The 21871-nt window shown below is 43.4% G+C and overlaps 2 protein-coding genes across 10 annotated transcripts in view; one reads left to right on the top strand and one right to left on the bottom strand.

The window, feature by feature from the left end:
- Window positions 1-7448: 7448 nt before the first annotated feature.
- On the top strand, window positions 7449-16290 carry SELENOP (selenoprotein P). Its single transcript, XM_070411858.1, has 5 exons — window positions 7449-7526; window positions 10956-11171; window positions 12198-12410; window positions 13839-13956; window positions 14837-16290. The coding sequence occupies exons 2-5, from the start codon at window positions 10969-10971 to the stop codon at window positions 15455-15457; spliced, it is 1155 nt and encodes a 384-aa protein (XP_070267959.1). The 5' UTR covers window positions 7449-7526; window positions 10956-10968; the 3' UTR covers window positions 15458-16290.
- CCDC152 (coiled-coil domain containing 152) overlaps window positions 15665-21871 on the bottom strand; it is a 30361-nt gene continuing 24154 nt past the window's right edge. For all 9 annotated transcript variants that reach the window (XM_070411860.1, XM_070411862.1, XM_070411861.1 and 6 more), the window contains 3 exons: window positions 19788-19915; window positions 17109-17192; window positions 15665-16525 (listed from right to left, as the gene is read on the bottom strand). In XM_070411860.1, coding sequence (XP_070267961.1) covers window positions 16403-16525; window positions 17109-17192; window positions 19788-19915 — 335 coding nt within the window. In that variant the 3' untranslated portion in view covers window positions 15665-16402. The remainder of the gene's footprint in view (window positions 16526-17108; window positions 17193-19787; window positions 19916-21871) is intronic.

The raw sequence follows: 21871 nt of genomic DNA, 5'->3' as shown, positions 1-21871 counted from the left end.
CTTGCAACACCATACTTGTCCCTACGGCTTATTGTCCATCTGCAGAATTAGGAAATACAAGTTCAATAACAACAACCCCAAGTCCCACAGCAGCAGAAGAGACTTCAGGCTTATACATGCCGTGAGTTGTGTAAAATGAAGTGTGAAGGGCACCTTGAGGAGGGAGGTCTCGCAGTGGCTGCTGGGCTCCAGAGCCATTGGGACTCCGCTGGGGTTTGAAATAACAACAGCTACTACTTTGTGAGCATTTACCACGTCAGGCATTGTGCCGGGTGCGCACACCTATTTTCTTTTTATTTCAGCACCACTTTACTGGAAAAGCACTAAAGCACACCTGCGCCGCTAAATAAATGCATTTATATACCTGCTCCATGGCCTGGAAAAATTCAGTTCCTCTCACATGGATCTGTAGAGTCAATGCGAGTCCAATCAAAATCACAAAAGCCTTTGTTACCCTGTGCTCTTTTCCGGTCACAACCACAAAGCTGTTAATGGAAACCTGACCACGTGGCACCATCCAGCAGAGGCTTATTTTTTCTCAGGGAAGAATCCAGGGCAGGAGCCTGGGCTGACCTGACGCAGGTGCAGTGGTCGGCAAACTCATTAGTCAACAGAGACGAATATCAACAGTACTTCTTCAAAATAGACTCGCCCAAGCCGAAAACTGGCTTCTACGCATGGGCCGCGAAGTTTCAATCGCACTGTACGTATGCCCACACGTGGTATTTTGTGGAAGAGCCACACTGAAGGGGCCAAAGAGCCGCATGTGGCTCTCGAGCCGCAGTTTGCCGACCACGGTGCTGGAGGAACCCTCCAGGTTCCCACTGGATTCCCAATGCACCAGAGCCAGGTGGTTCCCATCTTCTGCTACAAAGTGCTGAGTCACTGCAGGCATCTCGATGGCGCCCCAGCAGAGAGGTCGAACCCGTGCTGATAAATGGAAGGAAATACTTCCCTGGGAGTCCCAGCAAAGTTCCGTCTCCCACTCCATCCCATTGGTCGGAACTGTGTCCTCTAGACACACAGCTGCAGGATTGGCTGAGAATTTGAGACTTGTTTATTTTGACTTATTTATTTTTTACATTTATCTTTATTGTTGAAGGTATTACAGATGCCCTGCACCTCTCCCCACACCCCATTGATTCTCTCCACCTGGATCCTGCCCCCCCTGCAGGCCTTCACTATTGTCCGTGTCCATGGGTTATGCATGTAAGCATACAAGTTCTCTGGTTAATCTCTTCCCTCCCCCTCCTTAGCAGCACCTCCACAGAGAACTGCTATCATTCTCCCTTCCCACATGAGAAAACCTACACATTGAGAGTTACCTAACTTGCCCAAGGTCATATAGTTAATAAGTAGAAAAGCTGGCCACCAACGCAGGCAATCTGATTCCAGAGCCCGAACTTCTAACGCTGTGCTTAGATTTGAACCGGGGAGCAGAGGGAAAGCACTCAGGGGCAGGGGGATGGTGTTTACCCAGGGGGGTGGGGGGAGAGGCAGTCATACAGAGAGGGGTAGGACGTAAGGAGGGAAAGGCCATTTGGGTTCATTCCATCTGCCTGGTTATGCCTTCAGGGTCAGAGCCTCCTCAGTCCCGAGATTAAAATAATGATATGTAACTAGGCACAGGTTGTGAAGAAGTGAGAACCTTGTCCAGAAGGCCAAAGCCAAGTTCGCTAACAACACGAGCAGGGTCAGTGCATTAGGAGATGCCAAATGTGAGCAGAGCCAGAACCCGCAATTTATGGCAAGTGCAAGGTGGGAGCTGGAGCAGCCAAGGTTGGGTCCAGGCATGTTTGGAGATTCAGATGAATGAAATAACGTGCAAGTTTTAAAAACAATGAGGTAATTCTCTACACATTGACATAGAAAGCTGTCTAAGACTTGGAAAGATGTCCATGACATATTAGTAAATTAAAAATAGTTGTGAAACAGTATGCAGAGAATGACTACATTGATTTACCCCCAGTATATCCTTTTCCAACAGTTTGGGATACAAATTAAAACCAGATTTCCTCTTTTGAAAAGTTGAATTGTTCTCAGTGACCATTATATAAAGCTACCTGGTCTGAACTTTTTACACTTAATTGGTTATTCCATCAGAAAACTCAACATTTTCCTCATGTTTCTATCAGAAAACACTTCAGTGTTGAGAAACCATCAAAAGGAGTCCTAGAGGACCTTTCGGTGCTGCCCACACACGTAAAATGAAGTGGCAAATTAAGGACGCCAGAAAATTAGCTAGGTTGTCTTGAGATACCGATTTCACTGAGATGAAGGAGTAGCTCTGGAGAAACTGTTTCAGCCATGAAACCCTCTCTCTTCTACGGCATCTGGACACACAACAGAAGGCTCTCTAAGCTCTAAGGAAAGTGAGTGTAAATGTTTTAGCCGCGAGACCAAGGCATTATCTGCTCTGAGAAGGAACTCCTTAGACACACCTGTGTTCCATGTCTCGGAGACGTGAGGCCAGGAATACTCACCTGAGCCTCATCAGCAACATGGCAGCTCGGACCACGAGAAATGGCCAAGATAAAAATAATTTCAAACAAATGATTTGCTTTATTAGGTTTGGATCATTCTCTGGACTATAAGGAATTTCACAGGGATTTCACTGAAATTTTGTAACTCCAGAATTTGTACTTCTAATTTTATACATCTCATGGAAAAATGTATTATTCATTTGCACATTCTTGCAAATCCTTATCAAGAATCAAGAATTTGTATGAAACTGCCTGGTACGTCTCCTTGGTTGTGGCTCAGGAGCCCCATGGGACTGAGGGCAGCTGTAGCCTGTCTCTGCTCCTTCTCACACTGCCCTGTTGTGTGTGAGAGCCAGTTACTGTCAACGAGGCCTGTCCAGGTGGCCAAGCTCCCTGAGCTTTGATCCCAAACTTCCCGATCTCTCGGTTCCTTTTCCCCCAGTTCCATACCTGGTTTTCTGAGCCCCACCGCAGGTTCCCCTTAGTTGTTGACTTATTTGGGCTTTTACAAACCTCAGCTCTCAGATTTCAGCTTTATAGGGTCCTTTGACTTCAGTGTCTCCTGAAACTTTGAGCCAATCTGGTCAGGCCTACCGCCAGGAACCCTCAACGGCCTGCCGGGCTAGCCAATTCACCAGGACGTGAAAAGTATAATGGGTGAGCGGCACTTATTAGAAAGTACAAGATTAGGAACAAGAGGGAAATACACGCATTCTATTTTAGATTTGGGGAAAACTAGATGGGGACACTTAGGAAGAAATTCCACGAAACCCACTCCGAATACCAATCTGAACAATGGTGTAAGATTTGCCAGAAATATTCTTTCTCGAAAACCAGTTTTCTAAAAATCATTAAGGCTACGTAACGAGTTCCTGATCAAAGCCACACATTTAGTTCTGTGCTGGTGAACTATGACATTAACTTGCGTAGGTGGGATGCAGCTTACCTGTAGTGCAGGGCAGATGGTCCGAGCCAGGGTCCCACTGTCCACACTCTCTCTGTCTCCTGTGGCTACACTGGACTCAACGAAACCCCTGAGCCCCTCCCTAAGCACAGCAGCTGTGTGTGCTTGAGCCCAAATGCAGCTACAAAGCGTCAGGTGGACTCAGCTTTAAAATGTGCAAAAAAACTTCCTCAAGGCTTAAACAATGAGTGAAGCTCTGGTACTGATATTTTTAAGGACAACTTAAAAAGTTAATAGAACATTGATTTTTTTAAGATAGGCAATTCTTAAAATGTCATCCTAATGTTAACAATTCAATGTTAGTTTAAATACTTTAAAATTGCCTGAAGTATTGTATTCTTTATTTTTTCAAACAATGACTGTTTTATTTTTGTTATATATATTTTTTTATTGATTTCAGAGAGGAAGGGAGAGGGAGAGAGAGACAGAAACATCAATGATGAGAGAAAACCATTGATTGGCTGCCTCCTGCACGTCCCCTACTGGGGATTGAGCCTGCAACCCGGGCATGTGCCCTGACTGGAATCGAACCGCGACCTTTCAGTCTACAGGCCGGCGCTCTAGCCACTGAGCTAAACCGGCTAGGGCAAGCAATGACTGTTTTTTTTTAAAAAAATCGTTAACATTAATATCATTGTTTTTTAAAAAACTAACAACTGTTTTATTAAAGAAATTGTCAAAATTCTTCTACCAATTAGCAAACTGTTCACATACTCACATGTGCACCTGGTGTTGCTGTAGGTCAAAATACAGATGGCACACTGTAAGTGTGGGTGTTTCAGTAATTCAGGGATCAATGTCATTTGGGGGTCATTTGATGCCCCAACATGCTTCTTGCACGTTGGTGTCCACAGTGTGTTCCATGAGAAGTTGTGGGCACTAGCTTTGCACATGTTTCCTTTTAAAAAATTAGTAACATCCCATTTCCAGCAAAAAATCCCTCTGATGTCTGCTCCTCTCTGCATGGGCTCAGCCCTGCGTGGAGTCTGGCACAGGATTAGGCTACCTCCTGAAGTGCCTTTCTGATTGATCTATGCAACAGCCCTCAGATCTGAGAGCTTGTGAGCTGGAAGAAAAGCTCCCTTCAAAGCAGGCTTCAGTTTCAAGGACCCAATTAGTCCTTATCTCCTCAAGCTGCTGTTCCCAAGCCTTCCTTTGGCCATTGTTCCTATTTATCTCGTTCACTTTGAGACCATCTTGCTTTTTCCTAAGCGTCCCTTGCATATCTTTCAACACGGATGCCCAAGCAATATTATATCTGGTACAACGCTTAGGATGAGGTCCAGGGCACCTTCTTGGACATACGCAAAGGGAAGAAAGAATAAGTTAGGCCAAAAGGCACTACTTCCCAAGATAGTGGGAAAGTCTTCATTTCCCTTTGCATGTAAAACACCACCTAACAATTAAGCCCAGGGGGTTAATATATTACACAGGCCCTTCCTGTAGCAGCAACACTCTTTCACCTTCTCATATTTGAGACATCAGTGTTTCAGAGGTGCTCATGGATTGATGCCGTGTTATCACCTGCTGTAGCTAATAAACTGATTTATCAAACCGCCGTTCAGTGCCCCTCTCTCTCTGAAGTACATCACGGACTCACAGATTTGTAGGGGCCTGCTCTCCATGGAAAGCACCTCAGACCCAGGAAAAGGAGAGAATGCTTATTAAAACATGGGTGACATGCCTGCGTAAACATTCTGGGGACCAATGAAAAGGATGAGACAGTATGAGGAAAGGTTCTTGGCTCCAGGTTGGAAGTTGTAAGAGATGAGGTCATTAAGATAAAGTTCAACTTCGAGAGTCATAATCGTAAGGTTAGATTGTGGTGGTGGCTAAAGCAACCTGGGATTGTAACCATAACAAGAGAAACAGGACAGCTTTCTAGACAGCACTGTGGTCAGTGGCAGGGTGACCTGAGGCTAGAGGGTCAAACTGAAGATAAAGTGCCTGACGCACTTTGCTGGCCTATCGCGCTGGCCCTGCCTCCAGGCTGGTTACAATATCCCTGTTTTCATTTCCAAGGTCCCAAGGAACCTTGTGTCACAGTCATCCCAGACATTAAGACGCTTTACAGCGTGTATTTCTGCGTACTTGTTTGTATACTTTATTTGATTTTTGAGTTCGTTGAGAACAAGGGCCTAGTATAAGGCCCTAATAAATCTTTATTTGATTTTGCTTGATTTAATGTAATTTGATTTAACACCCAATGAATGTTCGTTTTAAAATTCTGCTTCTTTAAAAATGCTGACTGTGCAAATAAAAAAATAAAAAGCTAAAAAAAAAAATTGCTGACTGCTCCCAGGGCTCCTGGCATAGGAGAGGCTGTTAAGAATGGATCCCCTTCAACCACCACAAGCCCCCCATCTTCTCTTGCTGTCTGGGGAGACAGCACACACAACCCTGGCTGCACATGGGAGGGGATCCTTCTGAAAGGAGGTGATGGTGGAATACTGTTTCCTGCTGCAGACAGGCCCAATATGACTATTTTAATTTGTCAAGAAAGTGAACTAAAGCGGGGACTATCTGCTTTTCACAAAAATTGTGCACAATATTTTTGTGAAAAGCAAGAATGCATCTGTATGCTTTTTTTTTTTCTGGGGAGAAATTAAGCCTTTACCTGGGTTCTCAAAGGGGCTGGGACCCCTGCTTAGTGGGAGTGAAGAAGTTGGCTTTCAAATGTCAAGCTTCTACTTCGGTGATAAGTTTCCTTTCAGGAATGGTAAGGTGTGAGCCTCGTTTTTACTTCCTGCACCTTGTACAGCCCTTGCCAACACTCAGCAGCCAACAGGGGTCTGTTTGACTAGAGTGCGTGGGAGTGACAAGCGAGGCCGACTGAGGAGCATTGCTGCCCGCTACCCGGGGACGCACCACTTGTCCTTGCTCCTCCCCGGCCCGCGTGTGCTCACTCGCAGGCTAATGGGCAGCGTTTGCCCCTTTCTCAGAGAGCAGGGATTTCCACTTTATTTGTATGTTTTGAAATGTCCACACCCTTTTCCATGTCCAACCACTGTCACTACTAACATTTATTTGTATGGTACTTCTTTTGTAAAGACTTTACATTAGAGCAAAAATTCTGTGGGATACACAGGTCTTTGGGGAGCAGGGCTTGTGTGGAAGCGAAGTGAGGCTTGCTTTCCCTCAGGTAGGAGGCCGATTTTCTTGTTCGTTTCCTTAAGTGAAAAAGAGCAGAGATCCTGTGAGAGCCACACTGATTCGAGTTTTATTTTTAAAATATATTTTTATTGATTTCAAAGAGGAAGGAAGAGGGAGAGAGATAGAAACATCAATGATGAGAAAGAATCATTGATTGGCTGCCCTCTGCACGCCCCCTACTGGGGACTGAGCCTGCAACTTGGGCATGTGCCCTTTACCAGAATGGAACCCGGGACCCTTCAGTCCGCAGGCCAATGCTCTATCCTCTGAGCCAAACTGGCCAGGGCTGATTCGAGTTTTAAACAGCAAACAATCGGAGCTGCTCAGTAGCAGCAGGAGACCCGGAGGCTTCAAACAGCAGGTGATTTTTCTAACAAAGTGCACAGTTGGGGTTAGGCTCGCAGCCACAGAGCAAAAAGGAAAAAAGGTTTTTTGTTTTTTTCTTTTTCTTTTTTTCTAAAGCAGTAGCTTAACTTGCTGGCTCAGCACATGTTTTTCCCTCTGATAGTTCGGGGAAAAAAAACGTGCCTTGGACGCCCTCTTTCCCCTTAGCCCTTCCTCCCGCCCCCGACTGTACCATTCAATCCGAGATACTGGGGTGACTAGAGAGGATAAGGAATAAATCAGTAATTGCCAAAAACGTTGCCCCCACGTTGCTCAGGGCAGTACCTGATCCTTTCTTTTGGGGGTGATTGTAATGATCAGCTCAGGGCAGTGCTCTGCTGACAAGGTCACAGCCGAGTGAGCTGGACTTGGGACTGTGTGGACTTGGGACTGTGGCTGGCGGGAAGGGGGAGGGAGAGGGGGGAGGGAGGAGGAGGTGCTGGGAGGTAAACAACAGGACTATAAATATCAGAGGTTCTGGCGGGCCCTGGCTGAGCGGCTGCTGAGCAAAGAGGAAGATCAGCCTCGAAGGGGCTGTCTGTGTAAGTAGGAACTCTGTGTTTTGCATACTTGATTCTTTTAGAGTCTGGTAAATAAGATGATTCTGAGTCTGGTAAAGTATTTCTTTCCTCTTAGAATAGATTTTAAAAGAAGAGGTAGGTAAAGAAAATACAGAAGAAAGAGAATAAAGCCCTGTTACACGGGGTGTGGCGGGTGTGGTTCTGTGGTGGGCACCTTGGTCGCTGGTGGTTTCTGCCGCTCTGCACAGCTGAGCTTGCAGGTGGGAGCAGGGGAGGGGGAGAAATTGCACACTTTGACTCTGCAAAAGCGGTGATGTTCTAGGGGCAACTTTGCATGTTCAAGCTTAAGTACTTCCCGCTGAAATGCAGCCTGAGGACTCGAAGGGCAAAAATAGCCCACATAGTTGAAGAGTAGAGGCCATTCTACAGGGATTAGAAATGTCCAGGGATATTGTGAGCAGTTGGAGAAAAGAGAGAAAAAGGAAGGGAGAGTAGGTTTGGTCCACTGTGCAGGAATAGTCACCCCTGCAAGAGGTACACGCATGTCATGATCAGTGCTTGGGTCAGAGTTTGCAGTTCAATGGTGAGAGGGTGCTCTCAGGTGAATGAGGAAGGACCCTCGGATGCCCATCTGAAGTTCAAGGGAGGAGGATGGGAAAGGTTCTGCATATCCTGGTTTTTAATGGGGAATTCTAACCAAAGGTGGGTCTGCCTGTGGCCGGCAAATCAGGTTTTGTGATTGAAAGTGGTGAGATCAGTGACATTTATAAGTACGTTCTAATTATTATTGGATCAGATGCCAGTAAATGCAATTTGGTTATTTATCTTCATTATTTTTATGTAACTGTCTGACAGCTGTAATTATAATCAAAAGTCTAATATGTAAAAAAAAAAAAAAGATCTTAAACACAGTTGAACAGCCTGTCAGTTACAACAACAGAGGGTAATCTGAAAGTGTGAACTCTAATCCACTACCCTCTGTCGATGGCTTGAGTTATTATTATTTTTTAAATCAAAAAACGAAATGAGGGACAGGAGTGAAATAGCCTTTTCATTTATACTCACTATGCAAACATTTGGAAAACATTCTGTGGAAAAGTGAGAGTGCCAAGAGCCGACTTTATGCTGAAGGCTCTGTATTGACTGAATTTAGATTCTAGGCAGTAGGGATAAACTAGCCATCCCAGGAAGAAACAAAACAGCCTGCATGATTTTAATGCCCCCTTTGCCATTCCAGGGCATTGGCAAACAAACAAAAAGCCCTGGCTGCTACGGTTATTACAGGCGACCTACCTTCAAACTACCCCAAATCTCAGGAGCTAAGAGGTTATGTTTTAGAGTCAGCAAAACCGGTTTGAATCCAGTCTTCCTGGGGACTTACTGCCTGTGTGGACTTGGGCAAGATGCCTAAACTCCCTCTGTGCCACAGTTTCCTCAACTGCAAAATAATGCTCACGTGGTTGTTAGGATGAACTGACATGATATATGCAATTGCTCAGCACTCCTGCATCCAGTTTTAAATGCTCGATAAATGGTAGCTATAATAAGGATAACTATATCATCAATACCAACACTATACTAAAGAATCCCCTAGATCTCACCTAGATATATCTTCTCCTTTTTAAAATATTAGAGTTTTTAAAATGTTATACTAGTTGGGGTGGCCTTAATAAATTATTTATTCTTTCTTAACCACCCCTCTCTTCATTTAGTTAGGCTCTTATCATGAAATATAAGTAGGAATTTTGTGGTGTTAAATAATGTGGAAGATAACCAGGTGCTATAGAGTCCCATCTATATCTAGCTGTGCATTGAGCCCCAATCCATCTGATCTTAGCCTCTTGATTTTGGGCTCACTCCGGGAAACTTATCATTAGCTTCCCGTTCTCTCCCTCCCTCCCCCTTAAATAAAAAGTGGTTTTCTTTTTTTTAATCCCACATCTGTTCCAGAAAAGGCACTAGCTTCCTAGCTCTGGAATTTTGTCCCCATCTCTTTCCCTAGTCTTACATTAAAATGATCAGGTGTGGATTTTTCTTTCTCTGCTCATCTCAGCTGAATGTGCTCTTCTCTTCACCATCTCTCTACAAGTCACCTGTTTTATCTGTAGCTGCCTGCTGAGAGAGCTAGCCCTAGCGTTGGGAATGTTTCCGGTCAGGCATTTAACTTTCCTACTCAGAGAGGGAACTTTTTACCCAAGAATGTGTCATCGAGTCACAGAAACTTTCAGAAAGTATCTGCAGCCAATAGACTAATTGAGTGTAGATTTCAGTGAGTCTTAATGGCACAGGGGGCAGTGGCTATGCAGTATTTCTCCTCAGTAAGGTTTTTTCCTTGGTCCATACTTATCTTGGATGTGGTAGTAACATTTGGGCAGGTAGCTTTATATCTGAAGACATTCAGATCCTCTAATATTGGCAGAGCATTAGACTTTAAAAAAAATATGTTTCTATTGATTTCAGAGAGGAAGGAAGAGGAAGAGAGATAGAAACATCAATAATGAGAGAGAATCATTGATCACCTGCCTCCTGCAAGCCCCCCACTGGGGATCGAGCCCACAACCCAGGCATGTGCTCTTGACCAGAATCGAGCCTGGGACCTTTCAGTTTGCAGGCCGACACTCTATCCACTGAGCCAAACCGGCTAGAGTGAGCATTAGGCTTTTAAAAACAAGAGCAACAATAGGGAGCTATACCCAAGAGATTTACAGATGAGAAGGTTTGCTCCTGAAGAGCTCAGGGCCTCCCGTGAGCCACCTCCTTGTTTCATGCTCTGTTCATTTCTGTGCAGGATCCCCGATGTACCCTTTCTTTCTTAGATTGGTCAAGGGTGGAAAGAAGCAATCAGAACTTGGTGTATCTCAAAAATCAAACCATGTTACAGAATGTTACTTAGTTATGGCGGCAGAGTCTCAAACTTTCCCACGCACCGTCTCCTGGAGGCGGGTTTGGCTCCCTTTCAGGCGCATCTCCGTGGCGTGCTGCCTGCAGCATCTCGCTAAGCTGGACAGTTCAGGGGTCCTTGAACACCTACCCTGCCTCTGGCTGACCTTTTCACCTTTCAAGGAAGATTTGGTGCATGTAGGTCCAACACAGTGAGACCAACAACGTGGCGATGGGACCCAGGGCTACATATTTATAGGAAAGAGGGTTATACTGGACTAACAGAAATGCCTGCTGAGGACCTAAACCAGGGGTGGGCAAACTTTTTGACTCAGGGCCACAATGGGTTCTTAAACTGGACCGGAGGGCCGGAACAAAAGCATGGATGGAGTGTTTGTGTGAACTAATATAAATTCAAAGTAAACATCATTACATAAAAGGGTATGGTCTTTTTTTTTTTTTTTTAGTTTTATTCATTTCAAATGGGCCGGATCTGGCCCGCGGGCCGTAGTTTGCCCATGGCTGACTAAGCCGTTCCTGAAGATGACAGAAAGCGCTTCTCTTTTTCAGGACAAGCCCAGCAATGTGGAGAAGCCTGGGGATCGCCCTGGCTCTCTGTCTCCTCCCCTGGGGAGGCACGGAGAGCCAGGGGCAAAGCCCCTTCTGTAAGCCACCTCCGGCCTGGAGCATCGGGGAGCAGGACCCAATGCTGAGCTCCTCCGGCTCCGTGGTTCTGGTCGCCCTTCTGCAAGCCAGCTGATCCTTCTGCCTCAGGCAGGCCTCTAGGTAAGATGGACTTGCTGGGGTCTGGGCCTTCTTCAGGGAAACTCTGTTAAATACAGACAGACACAAAGTAAAATAAAAATAGAAACAATATATTTATGAAATCACGTTTTTGGTAAAACCATACATCTTTGGATAGAACATGTTAGAAGAAAAAAGAATAGGAGGATATACGCCAAATGTTTACAGTGTTTTTCCTGGGACTGTGACAATTTTTTCTTCCTTTTGTGGACCTGTATTTTATACTGTCCTACTACATAGGTGTTACTTGTGTAAGGGAAATGTTCTGAAATGTACTCTGAAAATACCTTAGTCATTTCAGGGTAGCAAACAAAGATGAAGGCTTCGCCAGAGTAGAAGGAACACTAGACTTGCCACAAAGGTCTTGGGTCATTGAACAAGCATGTATATTTACATACATTTGTTAAATCTATATAACAAATATGTGTAAAAATATTTGTTGGGTTACTTGCCAGATATTGACTGGGTAGAATTCTTGGTAAGATGGATTAAAAATATACACTTCATAGGATTAATTTGAGAACAAAATGAACTCATGTCTGTGTAAGCATTTAGCATAAGGTTTTAATTGGGCACAAGTGCTCAGTAAATAATTTAAAAAATGAAAGTTTTAGTCCTTTATACAATATAAAGAAGGGGTATGAGTAAGTAAAACATAGTAAGAATGTTTCATGTAGACGAAACCGGTTTGGCTCAGTGGATAGAGCGTCGGCCTGCGGACTGAGAGGTCCCGGGTTCGATTCCGGTCAAGGGCATGTACCTGGGTTGCAGGCACATCCCCGGTGGGGGATGTGCAAGAGGCAGCTGATCGATGTTTCTCTCTCATCGATGTTTCTAACTCTCTCTATCTCTCTCCCTTCCTCTCTGTGAAAAATCAATAAAATATATTAAAAAAAAAAAGAATGTTTCATGTAGAAAACGAAGAGTGAGGAGGAAGAGATAAGTCACTAATAAAATTAAGTGAGATTATTCTTTTTTTTTTTTTTGTATTTTTCCCAAATATTTTAGTTTGGAAGACCTGCGAGTAAAGCTGGAGAAAGAAGGTTTTTCTAACATCTCCTATCTTGTTGTTAATCATCAAGGACGCCCTTCTCGATTAAGATATAATCTTCTAAAAAATAAGGTTTCAGAACATATTCCTGTTTATCAACAAGAAGAAAACCAAACAGATGTCTGGACTCTCTTAAATGGAAACAAAGATGACTTCCTCATATATGACAGGTATGTACATACACACACATACACCCACTTACAACACCAGAAATTAAAGATGCCTGCTTGTATTTAATTTAATAGAAATTGATTTGAGATAAGGCCCTTGCTTTTATTTTATTACCAAATATTTAGTTTCAAAGTGAGCCCATTAAAATATTTGGTTCTGATATTTTTGAAATAATTTTTTTTCACAAAAAATTCACTATCCCAGTAGGGAAATAAAGAAAACTGACTATACTTTTCCCCCCTGTAAATTGGTGTTCTGGTTAAACACAAATGAGGATCGATTTGTATATCACATACAATTCTAATCTAAGAATTTTGCAGGAGAATAACTTTGGGGAGACTGGATGAAAGAAGGTGAAGGGATTAGCCAAAGAACATATATGCATAACCCATAGACACAGACAACAGACAACAGTGTGGTCATGGCCAGAGGGAAGGGGGGGCAGAGGCTGGGTGAAGGTTGGCAAGGGGGGATGGGGACATCTTGTAATAGTGTCAACAATAAAGAAAACAAACAAAAATAACCACACTTTGCAGACCACTTGCTTATCTCTAATCTAATTAATAATTTTAAGACTGCATGCCTGAATTTTGGAACTATAAACTGTGCTAATTATTTAGGGATAATTGAATCTGCTTTTGATTCCATGAATAAAATAGTGCATACATTATTTGATATTATTAACGTTCCTAGTGGGCACTCTGTTTCCTGTTGGTTCTTCAGAGATGGTGAGCTTGACTTGGCCAGGCCTAAGCCCTCCTTGGTCTTTCTCGAAATATTTTTAATATTATGTCATTCTTTTAGGACTTCAAAGTCCTACTGCAAAGTATAAGTATTTGCTATTCACAGAAAATCGTATATACTGGGTGAAATGTGTGCAAGAAGGACATTTCACCTCCACCATTTCTGAGCATGCCCAATGTTGTAACTCTGTGTCTTTCATTGTGAAATTTTTGTTGCTTCAGATTTATTTTTAAGAAAATGGACCACTGACCAAGACTCTAGGTTGTTTTGTCAGGCTGTGACTTCTTGTGTGGACTTCGTGCTGCCTTAGCAGCTGTGAGCAGCGCATATGATTTGCAGAGATTAATTTGTGATGTCAGTGGTTTGGGCATGGGTAGAACTTTTAGGTCAATTACAAAATTGTATTTGACCAAGTCACAATGACTAAACTACAGTTTTAATATTGCTTATAGCAATATATCTGTAACATTTCTAAAAGCTAGTGTTAGACTCACTGCATCTTTCTCTGACCTGAGCTGGCTGAGCGCCAGGGAGCTTGAGTCCCGCTGAAGAACCATTCCCGCAGGTCCTACCTGTCTTAGTTATGAGGCCCCTGACCCTACACAGCCTTCTTCCTACTGCACTGGGGCCAGAGCACGATACAGAGAACACTGTGATGACGCCATCTTTGTCCTTTTTTCCAGGTGTGGCCGCCTTGTGTATCACCTTGGCCTGCCTTTCTCCATCCTAGAGTTCCCGTACGTGGAGCAGGCCATTAAGATTGCTTACTGTGAAGAGAAATGTGGAAACTGCTCTCTCACGGTATTTTCCTCAATGATTTTTACTGGGAGAAAAGAGGAGATCTTTGAGGAGTTATCAAAATAAGTTAATGTTTCATGACCAAGTTAGCTAGTCATTGTTGGCGTACTAAAAAGAAACTGCAACAGTAATTTTTAGCATCACACACACTCCCTGTCATGTAACCTATTCTTTAAGATATCTTTTCAAGATCCATATTGCCACTTTGGTCTAGAGTTTAGAGCAGTGGTTCTCAACCCTTTAGTACAGTTCCTCATGTTGTGGTGACCCCCAATTTCATTGTTACAAATTGAACATAATTAAGGCATCGTGATTAATCACAAAAACAATATGTAATTATATATGTTTTCCGATGGTCTTAGGCGACCCCTGTGAAAGGGTCGCTCTACCCTCACAGGGGTCGCAACCCACAGGTTGAGAACCGCTGGTTTAGAGAGTGAAAAGCAACTTAGATCACATGTTGCAGTTACCAGCAAGTGATGCTGCGAGAGTGTAAGTGCTCCAAGAACTCAGCCAACATAAAGGCACGTCAGTGTAAAATCCTGAGCGTGGTTCACGCAAGAGCATAGAGACAGCACAGCGCGACCACAGGGTGTTGCCAGAACTGGAGCGGGGCCCAGGGAACGACTTCCTGGAGCGAGGGCGCGAGGCGTTCAGCTTTTCCCAAGGTCTGGGCTGCCTGCCATCCTGCAGTTGGATCACGGCATTCACTTTGAAATGGGATTAGTTTTCTACTCGTTACTGAGAGTTCTTTCCCAAAACACAAAGCCAGTTCCATCCTAGTGAACTAGTTGGAGTTTCATGGTCGCTCTGCAAATCATTTTTCGGGCATTCACGCTGAATCTATGCATGTGTTGATGAGTGATTGATAAATTTGTTTCAGACACTGGAAGATGAAGACTTCTGTAAGAATATGTCTTTGGCTACTGTGAGAAATACCACTGAGGCTTCGGAGCCACAACACCATCACCATCATCATCACCATCACAAGCATGGGCATCAGCACATTCCCATCGCCCAGCTCCCGGAGGACCAGCAGCCAGCGGCACCAAACGCGTCTGAGCGCGTCCCTTTTCCAGGTCTTCACCACCACCTTAAGCTCGAGAGCCCCCAAACACAGGGTCACCCCGTGCGTTGAGACGAGCCAGGAAGTGAAAGTTTACCTCTCTCTTCTCCACAGAAGAAACTCTGAGGAAAGAGGTGTATCAATCAGTTACTCTGAAAGCTGCCCAGAGAGTCAGAGTCAGCCGCTAGCAGCTGATGCTGACACTGTCGCCATCTGGTATTTGAGCACACAGGGTCCGCAATCACCTGACGGTGTAGAGAAGCCCTCCCCTCTTTATGCAGCTGATTGGGGCTTTGGGCGGAGGAGAACGTCATTGAGTCTTGACAGTGACGCTTGCCTCCTGCTGCCTGACAGGCAGGTCAGCTCGAGCCCACGGAAGCCAGCACCACCTGAAGCTGAAAAACTGAGGCAGAAATGTGACAGTGACCTTCAAACTAAATATCTAAACTAGAATATACTCCCAAGTCAGTCTAGACACAATTTCGGTTAGCATATTTATAAACTACCTAATAAATAATGGTAAAAGTTAGGAATTGGATTTGTGCAAATGAAGAAATCTACTATATTGGCTTCCAAATTTTAAGATTTATGCCCAAGAAAAATTTGACCCAAACCATTTTTTTTTTCATTAGAGGGCAACTGAAAGGTGATTGCAGTGCTTGGTTAGTCTGTCTTTCTTTTTCTTTTTCCAGCATTCTACTTGCATTAATGAGAACAGGAACATAAACTATGACCTAGGGGTTTCTGTTGGATAGTTAGCAATTTAGAATGGAGGAAGAACAACAAAGACATGCTTTCCATTTTTTCTTAATTCTCAAAACAATGTTACCTTTATCTTTTCAATCTTACAGTTTTAACTGATTATACCTTTAAAGGAAGAAGTGAATTCTTGCTACTTAACATATGAGTACCTTGCTACTGACTACATTTTAAATATCCATTTATACTTTTTTATATCTAAGACTCAAATCTTAAATTTTATTATCACCTATGAAAGAAGGCTTTATCTATTGTTTTCTTTACCTTGCATTGTATCAAACTCTTTAAGATTTGAGAATGCCTGTCTTGAAAGATATAAGGGGAAAGAGAAAAGAATGTTGTCTATCTCTTGATTGCTTAGCAAGTATTTCCATAGTCAATGATGGTTCACTAGGTAAACTAAGTCCTATGAACCTGAACTCCATTATGGTTAATACTATTAAGTAAGAATGCAGTATATAGTTGGCCAAAGTGTGGATTTATTTCAATAAACTCAATTTAAAATGTCTAAAGCTGTCTCTTACATTGTCATTATTTAGGAAGTTTATTATATTAACAACAGAAGTAAAGTTTTCAACTGCTTTTAAAGGAGTTAAATAGCAACAAATGAATTTACTGCTGTCCTTAAAACCGTCTACGTTTAAGGTGAGGATCCTTGCCAACAGAGAGGCGCTGCTCCAGTTCTCGAATGGTGTTACGAAGAGTTGCAATCTCCTTGTTTTTTTCTTCTTGAAGATGTTGAAGCTTCTAAATGAAGCAGAAAAATTTTGCTATTGTAATCCAAAAAGGATAAGATTAAGTACAAGGAACAACAAAACAACAACAAAAACTAAACTTCTAGTTTAAATAGAAGTAGGTATTCAAAAAAGACCTTACATTTCAAAAAGTGTAATTTTGTTTTTGTGGGACTTAATGGGGTAAAATTGGCATAAGGATGCAAAAATACACATTAGCACCATTTGTTTTAGTTTGTTCCCTTCTCCCTAGAGAACTTGAAATTGTAAAGCATAAATAAAGAAGGAGTTGAACAAAAAGAAATCTACTGTGTACTGAAAGCTTCAGAAGTCAGTCCACATTAGTTCAAAATACATCACAGAATTCCTTAGACCATCCAGAGTCAGAGGACTTCTCTAGTATTTTAATTATCCACTAAGACTTACGAATTTAAATTGAAAGTGACCTTTAAAGATTATTCAAAATCGAATCTTTCTGATTGTGTGATGTATTTTAAGAAAAAGTATTAAGTATATTGTTAGTAAATATTGACAACTTTTATGGAAGGAAACACACTAAGAAACTTTATTTTCTTAAGGATGGAAGAAAAACTTACCCTTCTGTAGATACTTTGTGGCAAAACAGTAGAATCTGGATATGATTTTGGTTTAGTTTGAACTCTTGCTAGTTTGGCATCAAACTGAATCAAGTTTAAAAAGAAAGTTATTGGGAACATTCTAGTTAAACAATAAGAAACAATTGTCTCCATAAATATAAATACAATCCATTATATCCTTTGACATTTAATCTGTAATCTTATATAATAAAAGCCTAATATGCTAAGTGTCCAGTAGACGGATCAGCTGTTCAACCAATCAAAGCATAATATGCTAATGATATGCTAAGGCCGCTCAACCGCACACTATGACGTGCACTGACGACCAGGGGGCAGACACTCTGGCTAGTGTTAGCTTGCTGCTGGGGTCTGGCTTATTGGGACTGAGTGAGATGGGCCAGACACGCCCTGGAACCCTCCTGTGGTCCCTCCCTGGCTGGCCAACCTCCCACGTCCCTCCCCTGCACCAATTGTGCACCAGTGGGGTCCCTTGGCCTGGCATGTACCCTCTCAGAATCCAGGACCCCTCGGGGGATGTCAGAGAGCCTGTTTCAGCCTGATCCTGCAGGCCAGGCTGAGGGATCCCACTGGTGCACAAATTTGTGCAGCGGGCCTCTAGTTTAAGTATATTCGAGGTGTAACAGAAGATAGAAAAGTCTTTATTGAAGAAATAGAGCAAAGAACACCCAAAGAAGATTAACCCTGGCTGCATGCTAAGATTACCTGGGGAGCTTTTTGAAAGTACCCAATACTGGGCACTACCCTAGAGATTCTGGGTGGGGTTAGCATCATCTTTTCTTAGAATATTAGGTGTTTCTATCATACAGGGTTAAGATATCTAGTTAAGAGGGTTGAGAATCTAGTTAACCTAAAGAGAGATAACGTTTCACATTACTTGGAGTGCTTTTTTAAAAAATATTTTTTTATTGACTTTAGAGAGGGAAAGAGAGGGAAAGAGAGAGAGAAACATCAATGATGACAGAGAATCATTGATCGGTTGCCTCCTGCACGCCCCACATTGAGGATCAAGCCCACAATCCAGGCATGTGCCCCAATGGGGAATTGAACTGTGACCTCCTGGCTTACAGGTCGATGCTCAACCACTGAGCCATGCCGGCTGGGCAAAGTGTTTTTGTAAAAAAAATGTCAGCTAATTAACAGTCATGAGAGAAAACTCATATACCCTTCTGTACAGACTTTGAGACAGAATAATAGAATTTGGATTTGCTTTTGTTGATTTAGTTTGAACTCTTGCTAATTTGACATTAAACTGAATCAGGTTTTTTTTTTTTTGTTTTTTTTTTAAATATATTTTATTGGTTTTTTACAGAGAGGAAGGGAGAGGAATAGAGAGTTAGAAACATCGATGAGAGAGAAACACCGATCAGCTGCCTCCTGCACACTCCCCACCGGGGATGTGCCCGCAACCAAGGTACATGCCCTTGACCGGAATCGAACCTGGGACCCTTGAGTCCGCAGGCCGACACTCTATCCACTGAGCCAAACCAGTTTGGGCTGAATCAGGTTTTTAAAAAAATCCTTGTAAGGTCATTCTTACAGGCCATATTTTTGGCAAAATCTCCCATGATAACTTTTCCTTCAGGTTGAGTGTAGTGTAGCCTCCCTGTGGACTAAGAATAAACTGTCTGTGAGACTGTGTTCTGGTTTGGGGAGAGAAATGGATCATGACGATGAAAATAAACAGCAGGAAGAGTTCTGTCTGTCAGTCACACAACAGACTTGGGCTAACAGGGTCCGGATGGCAAATAAAATGCACACCCCAATCAAGGGGTGGGAAGTTAACAGCAGTCCCTCTGTATCTCAGGTGCCCATCCAGCCTTCCGTGGTGTGTGGGTTCACTTGATGGAAGGCAGTAGCAACCACCAAGAGCCTCTGAAGTCAACATGGCTATCTTTTGCTTAATGATTATACACGTTTCAACACTGTACCTCACCAAGAACCCCCAGGTTACCAAATTAGCTGGAACATGAAAGTAAGTCATCTTAACTAATGGTGAATTATGACACCATAAGGTAAAGTGGGAGTCAGGATGGGGGATGTGATAAAAAATGATGGAACGGGAGATTAGTAAAATTTAGAAAAAGCTTTAAGGAACAAATATGTTGTCAAACATCAGTATCTTTATATTTTGACACCTGGTTAAGGAACCTACTTAAGGGCTTTCCAGTCAAAAACTAGAACCTCAGCGTTCCAGATGCCCTATTTGAAGTTGCTTTAAATAAAAAACAGTTTGGTTTGTCTGCCTCTATGATATTCTACACATTTGTTAAGGAGACATTTGTCTCTTTTTATCCTAAGAGAAAGAAATTTCTACATGTTTCCACCATTTCTGCAGAGGTGAGAGTAATACTAAGGATTAGAGACACTCCCCACTGGGGGAAGGGAGACAGTCCTATGAAGCCTGCCTGGGCTCAGCTGTAAAATGCAGGTAATCCCTGCGTTACCTGACCCCCTCAGAGGAAACAATACTTCTCTAGAAACCAGGATGTTTGAACGACTGAAGAGCCCCACCTTCAGGCCAAGTGTTGAATGTCAGCATAGCTGACACTTGTGGAGAAGGCTACTTCCGAATTTATCTCACTGTGATAAAAAAAAATGCCCAAAGTACGGTCTAAATTAAGGGATGCATCCTCAAATGTAGAAGCCTTAAACATTTACCTCTAGCTGTAGTTTGATTATTTCAGTTTGTTTTTCCTTCTCTTGAATTTTTAACTTTGCATTTAACTCTGAAATTTCCATCTCCATTTTCTCTACCAGTTCTTTATTCTTTTCTTCATTTAATTCGACTGAATAAAACAAAATAAATAAAATTAATTCACTTTAAAATTTAAAAAATCTTATAAGCTTATAGTTTTAGTATTTTAAATGATACACGAGAAAGTAAATTTTATTAATAAAAAACACACAGTATTTTAGAAACTGTTTATGTGCAGCATACCTTTTAGATATTTTTGACAAGCCTTTGCCAAATGCTTGAAACATAGAAGTCACTCATTGAATGCTTTTTAAATAAATAAACTGATTTGTATCCTTAAGCAACAATGGCCTACAGATTAAAGAGGAGATCAGTGGTTAAAGACGGAGACAAAGCCTAGGTTCCTAGGTCGAAAGGCCCCAAATTCCTGGATGACTCTAGAGGCATGCCAAGCACCTGCTATACTCTGTTCCCTATAATTGGCCTCTCTGACATTCACATTATATTTTTATTTTTCATCAAATCTCCTCTTCTCTGAATTTCCCTATTCCTATAAATACCGTACCATCCAAGATGGGAACTTCAACGAACTTTTCGGCTTTAGGGAGAAAGGAAAGAGTCCATGAGTCTACAACACGCCCCCCAGATAAGGGGCCTCCATCCACAATGAACCCACGACCTATTTAGTTTCAGGCCTCACTTTTCCTCAGTTGAACTCTGTGTCTAGACTCTCTATCACTAGCTCTATCTCTCTAAACACTGTTGCCAGGCTAGTCTTCCTAAAGTGTACCTCTAAGCATGGCCATCACTGTGTCAAAAGCTTTCAACCACTTCCCATTTCCCCAGCGGGACAATTCAAGGCCTACCCACAGGTTTTGGCCTTTCTCTTGCTGAACCTCTCTGTATAGTGCAAAGAAAAGGTAGGAAATGAGCTATGATTCCCTAGCATTTCCCATGTCTCCCCTCTGTATGTCTCCGAGTTTATTTTCTCTTTGTCTAGAGGCTCTTTTCCTATCTTCACCAGTCAGCCTTACCCATATTCAGGATTTAGGAGCAAGGCCTAGCACTAAGGCCCCATCTTAGCCTGGGGTGAGGCAAAGTCCATAAGAATATATTTAGCTATCCAAACTCCACCTGGTCTCAGTCTGTACTCAGTGTGTGCCTGGAGGCAGCACTGCTGCAGACACAATGCATAGAAGCTGTGATTACAACATGAAATGGGTCCATCTTCAGACACTATATTAGAGAACAGGTGTGTGGTTTTCTTTATCACAACTAGGGGCCCAGTGCACGAATTTGTGCACCTTGAAAGGAACTGTGGGCTGCGAGGCTGCGGTGGGCACAGGGGTGGGTCTTGGCCCATCCTCCGCGCCCCCCACCCGGCTCCTCTGGCTGCGGCCCCAGAACCCCTCTCTGCCATTGCAGCTCCCATGTGCTGATGGCACCGGCCCCGCTCGCACCCGCTGATGGTGCAAGCGGCGGCTGCTGCCCCGAGTGTCCTTCAGGAGCAGGGGGACGTGGAGAACCCCTCAGGGGCGATCGGGGCCGGCAGCTGCTGCTTGCACCCACTGCCACTTGGTTGATGGCACTGAGCAATCAGGGCTGGCACGGGGCGCCAGCAGCAGGTGTGAGTGGCAGCCCTGGTGCCAGCAGCAGGTGCGAGTGGGGCTGGTGTGAGTGCCAGGAGGGACCACGGCACATGGGACCAAAGAATTTTCAGTAACCACCAGAGGCTTGCCCTGATGACAGTGACTGGCGCCCTGCCTTGGTCTGGCGCCCCCGCTCACCTGCCCCACCATCCCGCTGTGGCCCTCGCCCGCCATGTTCCGCACTCTGCCGCCTGCTGCTGACGCCCACCATGTTCCACACGTGCCCCCTGTTGGTCAGCGCATGTCATAGTGACCAGTTGTTCGGTTGTTCTGCCGTTTGGTCTATTTGCATATTAGCCTTTTATTATATAGGATTACCCTGAAAGCTGTTGTTATCAAGATTCTGTTGGCCTTATGAAATGAACTGGAAAATGTTTCCTCTCTTTTGTTTGTTCATC

The sequence above is a fragment of the Myotis yumanensis genome, unplaced genomic scaffold, assembly GCF_028538775.1.
Source record: "Myotis yumanensis isolate MYYU_CA2020_CCGP unplaced genomic scaffold, mMyoYum1.0.hap1 SCAF_4, whole genome shotgun sequence".
Taxonomy (NCBI): Eukaryota; Metazoa; Chordata; class Mammalia; order Chiroptera; family Vespertilionidae; genus Myotis; species Myotis yumanensis.
This window is presented reverse-complemented; position numbering and strand designations above follow the sequence as displayed.